Raw genomic sequence first — 13218 nt, 5'->3', positions numbered from 1 at the left:
CTTTACTTCTTTGCCTTCAGCCTGTTGGTCAGATGCTGATTTTTTTGGGTCGTTGAATTTATAAGAAAACTTAATAATTAAGATGTATGAGAGAGTTTGAGAAACCAAGGTCCTGAGTCATGCTGATACAATGATCTTGAAAATTAAATTCTGTGTTGGCAGTAAAAGAAACCTCATCAAGAATCATTAGCGTCATTAACTGCATGTTAAGCAACAGGATGACCATATTTGGTCTTCACCCAGGAGGTGTGACATTTCTCCTGGCGCTTAAATGCAAAAAGACTTGCTGCAGACTTGGGAGGCGGCAAAGTCCCTCTACATTCTGAATTATTGTTAAACACAGCATCCAAATAATTAAAGGCATACTTCACCACCAAAATGATATGTATATCAATTTGTCCGCCCATGTTACCTTGAAAACGTTGTTTTTCTTGCATGCCTTGGCAGTGGAGAAAAAAAATCAGAAAATTGACATACAATTTGTGGGTGAAGAATTCCTTTAAAGAAGAGGGAGAGCGTGAGGTAGCAGAGTTGTATGGTTCAATACTTTGTTCAATCAACTGTCTAATCACAATAACTTGTCTGGTGGTGAAGAGGTTTGCGCATGTTCTGTGCAAAAAGATGTGCTTTGTATTTTTTACACAAATTTTAAATGCAATTTGTGGCTGTTTTTTTATATATATACATCACTGCTTTATACGTTTAGATCATAGTGTGGACAGAATCAAAAGTGTACTCTTTTATTTTATAATTTATTCATTTCTGCTAAAGGTTTCATACATTGTGATGGTGTTACAGCAGTGACCTTTGACCCAAGGGCCACACTCCTTTGTAAATACATACATACAGATTTGTAATATAAAGCCTGTATCCAAATGAGTTGTAATATTCATAAATTATGTGTTGTATGTTGATGTGTCATCAGACAAAAACTAGAGTGATACAACATTATACTTGCACAACAATAAAAACTATTATTGTATTTATTATTTTCTTTATTTACACACAACACCACAAGTCAGTCACACTTAAGATTTTGCCAAATGAGGCACTTCCCGGAATTAAAAGGTAAATATCAGCAATCAGTACAGATCAGCATTTTCCTGTAAATCACAGTAGTATAATTTAATTGATTATGATTTGTGACTTCAACCCAAACAAACCAAAGTTGTGCGTCTGGACACTGAATACTAAGGCTGCCAACAGAAATGATAAGGAGATGATATTTTCTTTAAAAACAATCAGAGAATTAATCTTGATCAGTGTTAGGATGAGACATAGACCCAGTGTGCGTTTACTGTATGTGTGATTACAAGTCAGTGTTGCACTCATCACAACTATTCCAAGTTATTTGAAAAGTTTATCCAAAATGATATTACATGTAATTTCCAGGTGAAATCCAACTGACTGGGAGACTTGATTCACTAACCGTGAGGCTCTTTTCCTTCTCTCTCCCGGCTTGAAGCTCAAACAGGTTGTTCACGCCGCCACAGCTGCGAATACGTTTCTTGGTGCAGCTGTTATCTTTGTACAAATAAATATCAAGCAGCAGTTCAGGTACTCTGTCCACAACAAAGGTACTCCTTTCCAAGTCCTGCACCTCTGGCCCAGCTCTGACTAAGGCTGCACACTGCAAAAAAAAGGTGTGTCTCAAAACAAGATAAAAACACTAAATCTGAGGGAAATGATCTTGCTGCATGGACAGATAATTTCACTTGACAAGATTTCTTAAATTAAGATTATCAAATCTAGAAATAAGCATGTTGTATGCTTAAAATAAGAAATTAAATGCAAATTATTTGTTTCTTACCAAGATAAAAAAAAAACTTTAGATTTAGAAGTGAAAGATAATTTATCTTGTTTTAAGAGTTAATTTCTTATTTTAAGCGTACAACATGCTTATTTCTAATTTCTAATCTTGTCAAGTGAAATTATCTGTCCATGCAGCAAGATCATTTCCCTCAGATTTAGTGTTTTTAGACACACCTTTTTTGCAGTGAGGTTTTGACCGTCTCCTGTCCCGTGGTTAGGAAGGCTGCCGGGGGCCTTCAGCTGGTGTGAATCCTTCTGTCTGCATCTTCTCTTTGAATTTCAGGTAGTCTCTCCTCTTGGAGAAATATTTCACCTATCCGGGAAAAGGGAAAAGATTTCATTAAGGCCACATTAAGCTTTCACTTGAGTGAAATGTACTTAATTGAATGGTAGAGTTGAGGCCTATCCTACTTTTAGAAAAAATATATTTTTAATAGAGATGTTCCGATACCATTTTTCCCTCCTGATACCGATTCCGATACTTGCGCTGTGGGTATCGGCAGATACCGAGTACCGATCAGATACCAGTATGTTATAAAAAAATATCATCTTACACCTGCATGACTGATATGATCATCATTGTGGTAAGGCCTGGCTCCGGTTAAACCCTTTGTAAAACATGAATAAACACAGCAAGTTCAAGCCATTTATTTTTACATTTAAATAAAACAGTATACAAAACAGTAGTGCAACAGCAACTTAACCCTTGTGTACTCCTAAAAAAAGTATAACACCCATCCACACATCAGTCTAATGTCATGGGGTCCTTTTTGACCACTGAGGAGGATGGGTGCTATAAAAATGTATTAAACATGTAAAAATGTATGAAGAAAGTTTAAATTTATCTTATCTATAAAGGATGCAGAGGGGCACATATGCTGAAAAGTTAACGTGTATTAATCGTATGTTGAAAATGATTTGGAACCAAAAAGGACCCCAAGAGTACAGTAGGGTTAAATAAATAAATAGATCTAGGAATATATTTAAATTAAAGTGCAGCCACAATATTATCTTAATGGAGCGTACCAGTAAATAGATTTCTAATTTAATAAATTACTTGGTATCGGATCATTACCTGGACTCCAGTACTCGCTGATACCGATGCCAGCATTTTCAGCAGTATCGCAGCAATTTAGGATACTGGAATCAGAATCGGAACAACTCTAATTTTTAAGAACGTTGATAGTGTTTTTTTCTGTCTGAAATCATGGTTTATACTTCATAGAGACCTCACTGATCACAGTTATAAAAAGAGGGGGTAGTTTACCCACTGAGCGGGGCACATGGCCTCAAACTCGCTCTGGAACTTCTGGCAGGAAGCAGCTTTGTCATTATTGTCATCCAGACATTTCCAAAGCAGGTCTCTGGCATCCCAGCAGGCTTTTCTTTCTGCTGAGTTTGGAGCCGACATTGCTGCTTGATCCTCTTAAAAACATTTGGGAAAAAAAGGAAAGGCTGGGTAAATTACAGAAATTACAGTTTTTCTCAGGGGCTTTGGTGCATTTCTCACATCACTATTTACATTTGCACAACAGTTAATGCATTTCTCAAAACAATTAGTACAAACTGCAAAACCTAGTCGATAACCTGCAGAAGCGTGTCACTTGCTCAAAATGGATAGCTCATTCCTCAAAAGCAAGTATTCATGTCAATGAAAGTGTCAGTGACATCAAGATGAAAAGTCCTGACACCATGTTTATTAACAAGATAGTCAAATGGCTCTGTCATGTTTTATTATGACAGTTTACTCTGTAAATGTTTTCCAATGCAAAAAAGTCAGATCTTGGTGACATTACCTGAAAATGCTCCAGACAGCACTATATACTATTTGCACATGCATTTGAAAACTACAGTAACGTTACACATTACTGTATTTAGTGAGGTAACTGAGTACAACACTAAATATGTATGTTTCATATATTTACTACATATGCTCTTTGCAATTCTATTTTCTTCACATCATTGTGAAAAAGGAAAAAAACACCCTTATTTACAACAAACAAAGTCCCTTTGGGGTGAGCTGTGTAAATTCTTCAATTCTGGAGACATATTCAGGAAAAAAAAAAGATTTAAAAAAATGTATAAAATATGCTTGACAGATTTTGACAACTAGTTCAACATTTTTGTATGTAATGACTCAAGCAATGAAATGAGGACTATTAGTTTTATATGGAATGACTATCCAGCATTCACAAGTATAGTTAATTTTAAATGACATGACAAAAACTGTAATAAAACTCCTGCTATGTGAAGGGTAAACACTGAAAATCCCTTGAAGAATTAGGTAGTATAACCTAAAAAAAACCACCAATCTCAGCTTTAAAATGCCCCTATAGTCTCTTGACTGCTGTAATGCATTTGCTACTTTATTATACCAGTTCACTGTTTATCCTCATGTAATATCATTGAAGTTTTACTGTAATTTATTATCCTTACATCAGCCTCAAATGACCCAATATCTCAATCTACCCTACATAACACCACTGCACCGTGTTCCCTTAAATATTAGACTAAAAGTAAGGAACTTTCAATCAATTTCAGCTATCATTCAGCAAATAAAAAGACGGTAAACTGACATTAACTACTATAAAATCAAACAGTCACTCACCGAATTCAACGATAAAATCTCCGAAATAATTTCTTCGACCCAATCACTACTGCTGTTCACTTATGTTAAACCATAAAACCCTAAAAAACAATAGTAATACACAAAAAACACAAAAAAGACTTCTGTAACGTGTTTATGTGCTGTCGGTAAAGTGAAGGACGCGCGTAGTCGCACTTCCGTGTCGCGTCGTGATGACGTCGTCTAGCTGTGCTTGATTAAATGTACCAGGTGATGACGCTGTTCGGTAACAAACTCAAGCGACATCTTTAAAGGTTTTTTAATAATATTTAAGAACATAAACTGCTTAATAGGTCACGGTGAGTGTTCTTAACTTACTCCAGGCGACGTCTTCAAACAAAATATGGTGTTTTATGTAACATATGTAATGTTAACGGTTTGTCTCAGTCTGTCAGGATGAATCCTCAGGAAGCAACAGGTGAGAGGGATTCACTAGCTAATTAGCTAATGCTAAATAATAGCATCCTACTTTAATGCTATACTTATCATTGTGTGCTTCATTCGCCACATTTCAACATTCAGTGGTGCATGTAGTGCTCGAATTGTTTAATGCTACCTATACGCCAGAAGACTTTGAAAAGATTTGGAAAGACTCCTGCAAAACTATCAGCTCACATCTGCTCACATCTAAAGACAACTGTTGAGAGTTTTTAGTCCCAGCCTAGTCTCAGACTGAGATTCTACAAAGACTGTGAATCTTGCAGGATCACTATTTACAAGACTACAACTAGATTTCCTTTAGCATTTTTTACCTACCATGCAATTTTTGTGTGTGCAGTGGTTTGTGTTGAAAAAAAAAAACAACAAAAAGAAGAGGAGAAGACGCCACAAAATGCCCCCTCACAAAGCTGAAAAGGGGTTTCTGTTTTTCTGACATGAAAGTTGACTATTTTACAGTAAAATAGATATAAGGAAGAATAAAGGAAAGGAAACTGTAGAAAAGAATTCATGATATACATTTATGTCCTATTTAATTATTTGTTTAATTGAATAATTATACTTATCAGCTCTATCAACTTTCATTTAGTTAATCACACATTCATCATCAATTATTTATTACTTATTTATGTATACATTTATTTATACATTTTAACTGGGTCTGCTTACTGTTCTCTTTACTAAGAAACAGCGCCCCCAAAATCCCGCTTGTGGCCATAAATATATTACATCTCTATATTTGTATTTAGGATTGAGTTTACTAACATTATTGTGATGTAACTTTTTCCTGTTGAAGTGGTTTTACTGCCGGTCTGGACCCGCTCATCTATTGGTTGTTGAGTGTGTTACGTCACTGCGACTTGCGATCATATCAAACACGTTTGATATGATCGCAAACCCAAGACTAGGAAAAGACTGATAAGAAACAGCGCCGATTACTACCTTACACTTAACGATCGGGATGACGGGAGCGCGCTGTGACTCCAGTAAGACTCCTAGATTTACTAAAGACTTTTAGTTTTTAGTCTGGGACGGTGAAAATCGTTTGGTGTAAGCCCAGCATAAGTAAAGAAAGAAATACCATTGTCTTAAAATGCCACATTTAAAGTAAAACCCTCTGAATTCAAAATAGCAAATAAGTAGGCTTTAATTTATGCTACCTATACACCAGAAGACTTTGAAAAGATTTGGAAAAGACTATCGGGTCACACCTGCTCACACCTAAAGACAAGTATTTAAAGCTTTTAGTCTCACATTGAGCTTTTAGACAGACTGTGAATCTTTCAGGGTCACTATTTACAAGACTACAACTAGATTCTTTTAGCAGTTTTTACCTACCATGCTCGTGGTAAAAACTAACAAATGGAAGAGAAGCAGCTTTTGGCTCCAGCTGCTCTAGTGTGTGCAGTGGTTTGTGTTAAAAAACAAAAAGAAGAGAAGACGCCACAAAATTCCCCCTCACAAAGCTGAAAAAGTGTTTGTTTTTCTGACATGAAAAGTTGACTATTTTACAGTTAAAATGGATATAAGGAAGAATAAAGGACAGGAACATTTAGAAATGAACTCATGGTATACACTTATGTCCTATTTAATCATAATGTGTTTATTTGAAAAATTTTATTCATCAGCTCCATTAACTTTCATTTAGTTAATCATACATTAATCATTGATTATTTATTAATTATTTATGTATACATTTATTTATATATTTTAACTGGGTCTGCTTACTGTCCTCTTCACTAAGAAACAGCACCATCAAAAATCTAAATATATGACATCACTAAATTTTTATTTAGGACTGAGCTTACTAACATTATTGTGGTGTTCCTTTTTCCTGTGGAAGTGGTTTTACTGGCCGGTCTGGAACCGGGGACCTTTCCCCCGCTCATCTATTGGTTGGTGATTGTGTTACGTCACTGAGACTTGAGATAATATCAAACATGTTTGATATCTAAATATCAAAATATGTTTGATATGATCCAAACCCAAGACTAGGAAAAGACTGATATGAAACAGAGCAGATTACTACCTTAAACTTAACGATGGAGATGACGGGAGCGCTGTGACTCCAGTAAAACTCCTAGATTTACTAAAGACTTTCAGTTTTTAGTCTGGGACTGGGAAAATCTTTTGGTGTAAGCCCAGCATTACATAAGCAATACCTGCAAAATGTACTAAAGTGTCAAAAGTAAAAGTACTAATTTGCATTATGTCACTTTCATTAGAGTTTTGGTATGTTAGGATATTCTAATATTCTGCTTCTATTATTAACAAATGTGAATATTTTAATGTCGTAACTCACCAATACAGAGACAATTTTAGATACTTTGTAAACTACTGGGTTGATTAATAGCACTGTACTGCATCATTAAATATGCAGTATATGCACAAATTCATGTAGTGGACTAGAAGTAAAGAGTCAAATAAAGATACTCAAGTAAAAATTCTAAATTTTACAGTACTTGAGTAAATGCACTTAGTTACAGTCCAGCAGTGTAACGTGACAGCTAAGCTATGTCCCTGTCTTTAGATTGTTTTAGTGGTTAGAAGTCTTAGTTGTCGAGTGGTAGGAAGATAACTTTCAAAATGTATTTCATAAACGTTACAATTTCAATAAAACATAGACCATATGTGGCAAACAAAAAAACACCATAATCAAATCCAGAACAAATGTTTTATTGATTAGTTGCTTAAGAACAGATTTGAGATACTTGCACTAAGTGTGAGTGCTTCCCTTTTATGCAACTTTAAACCTCTACTCCACTATATCCCAGAGGTGAATGTTTACTTTTTGCTCAAATATATTTGTCTGACAGCTTTGGGTACAGATTAAAAATGTTCATGTCCTTCCTGTCAAGTGAAAGCATGTATCTCCAGATGTGTTGGTAAACTGAAAGATAAAATGTTCCTTTTTTTTGGGACAATATTCTCCTTTTCTTGAGCTAAATAAACTATTTAAAAACCCTCTTCAGTGGGTTTTTAAGGATGAGGATCAGAGCTGAAACTGGACTATTTTTCTGATTTACGACAGATTTGTGGTTCTCACTGGACAGCAGCGTTAAAAACATATGAGGATCTTCCAGAACATGATGCATTGTTGTAGATTAAACTACCCAGCATTATGTAAAGGATGACACAATAAGCACATGCTAATATTAATCCAAAAACATCATATATAATGGTAAAACACTGACGGGGAACAATTTACTGCACAATGAATACTTCAGACCTTAGATGCACTGCTGATAATACTTGCATACTTCTACTTAAGTAAGGTTTTGAAAGCAGACTTTTATTTGTAGGGGATTTTCCAGTCCTAATATAAATTGAGTGTGGTTGGGTTTTCAAAATTTTTTTTAATAGATTTTAATGATTTTTATCAAGACAAAAACATAAACAACATATAAGTGCTCTCTATATTCACAAATATATCGCAACAGATAGGAAAATAAACTAGCATCCAAACCAAAATGACTTCAAGTACCTTAGGACTGGCCAAAAAAAAAAAAAAAGGTAAGAAAGGCAGCAATAAAAGAAAAGGGAGAAGAAAAAGGGCTCACAGTCACCCCCAGCTGTTGTATTAAATTAAAATTAGAAATTATACAAATACACAAGACAATAACAGGACGGATGACGTTAATAAGAATGAATGAATCATGAATTGACAGATAAAGAGTTACTTAATTAAATGAAACCATCAGTACAATATATCTATATATATATATATATATATATATATATATATATACACACACACATATACATACACACACATATATATGAGTATGGTGGTTAGCACTATCACCTCAAAGCCTCAAAGGGATTAGACCATATCACATATATCAATATAGTTCTTTTTTTTCCTTTTTTTTTTCTTCTCATAAATATATTTATTTCAGAAAAATATTGGCCTATTTTATCTCATAGGCTATTTTTATGTAAGATTTTTTTCATTTATTTAAATGTGCACTTTATGAAGCTTTGATTTTTTTTAAAAAGGTACTCCTGTTGTTATACAGTATTTATGTTCACTTAAATAAACGTTTTCAATGAAACTACTTGTCACATGTCATATTTGGCTTTGACTTTGACTGAACATTTGCTCTCATGCGATAAAAATATCGGGATAAATATCTTATATCAATTTTCAACCTACATATATCAGAATATAACTTTTGGTCCATATCGCCCAGCCCTAATTCTGACCCTCAATAACCCATATGTTCTGCATCATTATTGCCGGCATCATGGACTGTTGTCAAGATGAGACAATTCACAAAAATAAAAAAAAATAGGTTGAAATTAAACTGTTGTTGTGAATGACCGAATGGCATCACTTTTTGTTTTTGTTTTCAAAAATCATATTTGGAAATCATTTCCACTTGTCTTCCCTCACGTATTTGCAGGAGCACTAACTAGAGGCTGAAAGTTCAATATGTGTTTGTTTGTGAGTGCATTCATGTTTCATTCAAATTAAGCAGCAAAAAAAGTTTTTGAATGTTTGTTTCTTCCCATGGGAGCCTCTTTTCCTCCACAGCCCAAGTGTTTGTCACTGAGCTATGTGAATGTACAAAAAAGTGTGTGTGTGTGTGTGTGTGTGTGTGTGTGTGTGTGTGTGTCTGTATGGCCTAGCAGTGAGTAAAGCCAGAATGAAAATGTGTGTTGTTGATTAACTCCCTCTCTCTTTTTCTCTGTCCCTCAGCCTCAGTGACGGAGAATAGCCCCGCTGGTTGCCATGGCTCCCAGCAGCAATCCATCTCAGTTCGTGTGCTTGTGCGGACTGAAGGGAATAAAAAAAAACAAGTACTCTGATGCAGGGGTGAGGAGCTCGCCCTCTTCTTAGGAAAGTAAGTGTTTGTTGCCCTGTGTGTGTGTGTGTGTGTGTGTGTGTGTGTGTGAGTGTGACTTGAGTGTGTCTCTCTGGCTTCTTGAGAGACAGAACCTCATTCACTATTCATATCACACACCATTTACTGAGCTCACTTCAAGTTGTTTCCGCCACTGTCAATGAGTGTTTTCGTTTTAGTGCGCTCCAGGACCAAGATTTAAGTCCAAAGTTCCCGTTCAAGAACATGTTTTAAAAAATGTGTCCCTATGCATCAGAGTGTAAATACACACAATTTCATCAAAGGAGCATGTGGAGAGTAGAAGTTCCTGTGGCTCTCCAGAGTGGATCAAAGACCAAATAGAAAAGAAAGGTTGTTTTCCAAATACGTGTATCAGTTTTTAAGTGGCCGAAAATGGTCAGTAGCTACATTTCAAAAGACTATAATTTCTGTGGACGGGCATCGAGAACACATTTTGAGCTTTAGATGAAAAACAATACTACCTGAAGTACATCACAGCCCAGCTATGTAGTTACTCAAGGAGGCCTGATTTATATCTATACGGATACATTATCAGCCGTAAATGGAAACATTTGTGTCTTAGACATGTTATGATGCATCACATCATTCTGATCAGATTCAGCGTTATGTGTCCTCTCTCATGGCTCCTCAGAGATCCCTCCTTGAGCCTCAGAGATGACTCACTGGCCACTTTATTAGGTACTCCTGTTCAACTGCTCCTTAACACAATTATCTGATCAGCCAATCACATGGCAGCTACTCAATGCATTTAGGCATGTAGAAATGGTGAAGATGAGCTGCCTAAGTTCAAAGCGAGCATCAGAATGGAGAAGAAAGATGATTTAAAAGACTTTGGATGTGGCATGGTTGTTGGTCTGAGTATTTCACAAACTGCTGGGATTTTCTCTAGGGTTTACAGAGTACGGTCAGAAAAAGCCTAAATGATTTTTTGTAGTTTTTATTTAAAGTTCAAGGAAATCCACTGTTTCAAAGACTTTAAGACAAAAAAATGTAAATATATGAATGATGTTTAATAAATGGAATAATCATGATTAAGATTTTTGCCATAACTGAGCAGCACTAGTTAAAAACACCTTGGTGAAACTGTTGTGACACCCAAAAAAAATCACTAGCCAGCCACTATATTCAGTACACCAGTCGAACTGCTGGTTAACACAATTATCTAATCAGCCAATCACATGGCAGCTACTCAATGAATTTAGGCATGTAGACATGGTGAAGATGAGCTGCTAAAGTTCAAAGTCAGCATCAGAATGGAGAAGAAAGGTGATTTAAGTGACTTTGAACGTGGCATGGTTGTTGTTCTGAGTAAGCCTTGATGTTTGTTGATGTCAGAAGTCAGAGGAGAATGGCCAGACTGGTTCAACAGTAACTCAAATAACCACTTGTTACAACCAAGGTCTGCAGAAGACCATCTATGAACACACAACACATCCAGCAGGATAACATGCCATGCCACAAAACTCAAATAATCTGAAACTGGTTCCTTGAACATGACGATAAGTTCAATGTACTCTAACAGCCTCCACAGTCACCAGATCTTAATCCAACAGAGCACCTTTGGGACGTGGTGGAACAGGAGATTTATATCATGGATTTGCAGCCGACAAATCTTCGGCAGCTCTGTGGGGCTATCATGAGAATGTTTCCAGCTCCTTGTTGAATCTATGCCACCAGCTAAGTAGTGGCCGGTGAGTTTATGTACTGTAGATATATGTATATATCTCCACCACATTTAATTTTCTCTTTTTTTTATTGTTTGTTGTTTTTTGTGAAAGAAGAAAACAACCAAAATAAAGACAAAAACAAAAAGATTAATCCTACAAAGAGACTTTTTTTCACTACACATAAATTCCAAATGAACAGAGTCCAATAGTTGTGACACTGGAAGCAATGAACACACGTGTCAGTCCTTCTCTTGGTGACTGATAAAAGGGATGATATGTTGGAGGTCATACATAGTGAACAGACGAGGAGGGGGCTAAAATCTTTGTATAAAATAAGTTTGTTGGAAAAAACCCAACAGAATCCATTCGGGATCTCATTTACATAGACATTGATTTGGTGGACGTACAACCGAGTGCTGGGGTCCTTCCTCCGGCCCCTCATTCTCTTTTCACACACACACACACACACACACTGTTCTTCTGAACAATGTCTTGAACGACCCATTTTCCTCCCAATGCATGTTCAACAACATGGTGTTTATACTTGGGTATAATTATTTGAACAGATGAATGTGGCACCTTCAGGCATCTGGAAATTGCACCCAAGGATGAACCAGACTTGTGCAAGTCCACAATTATCTCCCTGATATTTTGGTTGATTTCTTTTGACTTTCCCATGATGTCACACAAAGAAGCAGTGTGTTTCAGGTGTGCCATAAAATACATCCACAGGTGTGTCTCGAATTAACTCTTAATGTTGTCAATGAACCTATCACAAGCTTCCAAAGACATGACAGCATCATCTGGGCTTTCCCAAATTGTTTCAAGGCATAATAATCTTATTGTATGTAAACTTCTGACTTTGAAGAAAGTAATAAAAAATTGTCTAAAAAAATCCTTCTCTCATAATTCTGGCATTTAGCAAATAGAAATAATTTTGGTAATCCTAACGGACCTAAAACAGGAAAAGTGATTGTCTGATTTCATGTCAGACAGTGAGAAAAAAAGCATATGTGTCTTTTTATATAGTGTATGTAAACTTCTGGTTTCAACTGTATATATATATATTTGAGCTCCCTCCAACACAGGATATTAATAGTTTAATAGTTATTGATGGTAATCAAGATGTAATCTCACCACAATTGCACCGCACAGTGTTACCAGACCATCTCTGAAGTCTGAACACTTCTAACATTGAAGCAGATATACAGAATACAACGCCACTTTATTAGGCACACCTGGCTAGCTAACTAAGTGGCCAGTGAATGTATGTCATATCCAATTTCACTGTTTGAGGAAAACAAAATGCCTTGCAAAAATATTCTGCAAATATTTTGAAAACCTGACAAATTGATTCACAAAATGATTCCAAAAAAAGTTGCTATGTTGTGTTGAAAACAGAATCGAATATATATTCAACTGACAACTGCTACAACTACAAAACAGTATACGTATAGTATCTGTTCAAACAACTTTTGTTTTAGTAAATAACATACACTTTGAATTTTAAATTTGATGCATTTTGTTGTTTTTTTCCCACAATATTTTTTATTTTATTTTCAGTTTGTATGAAAATGTCAACACTTTGACATACAGCCTTTATTCATGTATCTTCATTCAATTTCCATATTTTAAGATAGTGCATTTACTTAGAGACACAAAATAAAAACAACAAAACATAACACCTGGAACAGGTATGCTCCTCCTGTAATCTATATACAATTGAGTGTCGTTTGTAATTGGTGTAAATTAAAACACATATAGAAAAGCAATATGAATCTGACAATATCGGAATCTGCATTGTCCA

At 35.6% G+C, this 13218-nt stretch overlaps 1 protein-coding gene across 1 annotated transcript; it reads right to left on the bottom strand.

The window, feature by feature from the left end:
- Positions 1-974: 974 nt before the first annotated feature.
- On the bottom strand, positions 975-4605 carry LOC131960469 (cytochrome c oxidase assembly factor 6 homolog). Its single transcript, XM_059325698.1, has 3 exons — positions 4421-4605; positions 3080-3237; positions 975-2125 (listed from the first exon to the last, which is right to left on the bottom strand). The coding sequence occupies exons 2-3, from the start codon at positions 3221-3223 to the stop codon at positions 2027-2029; spliced, it is 243 nt and encodes an 80-aa protein (XP_059181681.1). The 5' UTR covers positions 3224-3237; positions 4421-4605; the 3' UTR covers positions 975-2026.
- Positions 4606-13218: the final 8613 nt, after the last annotated feature.

This window comes from Centropristis striata, chromosome 22 (assembly GCF_030273125.1).
Source record: "Centropristis striata isolate RG_2023a ecotype Rhode Island chromosome 22, C.striata_1.0, whole genome shotgun sequence".
In the NCBI taxonomy this organism is placed as follows: Eukaryota; Metazoa; Chordata; class Actinopteri; order Perciformes; family Serranidae; genus Centropristis; species Centropristis striata.
The sequence above is the reverse complement of the archived record's forward strand: the minus strand, read 5'-3'. Positions and strand labels throughout refer to the sequence as shown.

Coding starts and splice junctions, on each gene's coding strand:
- LOC131960469 (XM_059325698.1), bottom strand. CDS start 3,223: ATGTCGGCTCCAAACTCAGCAGAAAGAAAAGCCTGCTGGGATGCCAGA. Junction 2,126..3,079: donor CCATGTGCCCCGCTCAGTGG/GTAAACTACCCC, acceptor TTTCCCGGATAG/GTGAAATATTTCTCCAAGAG.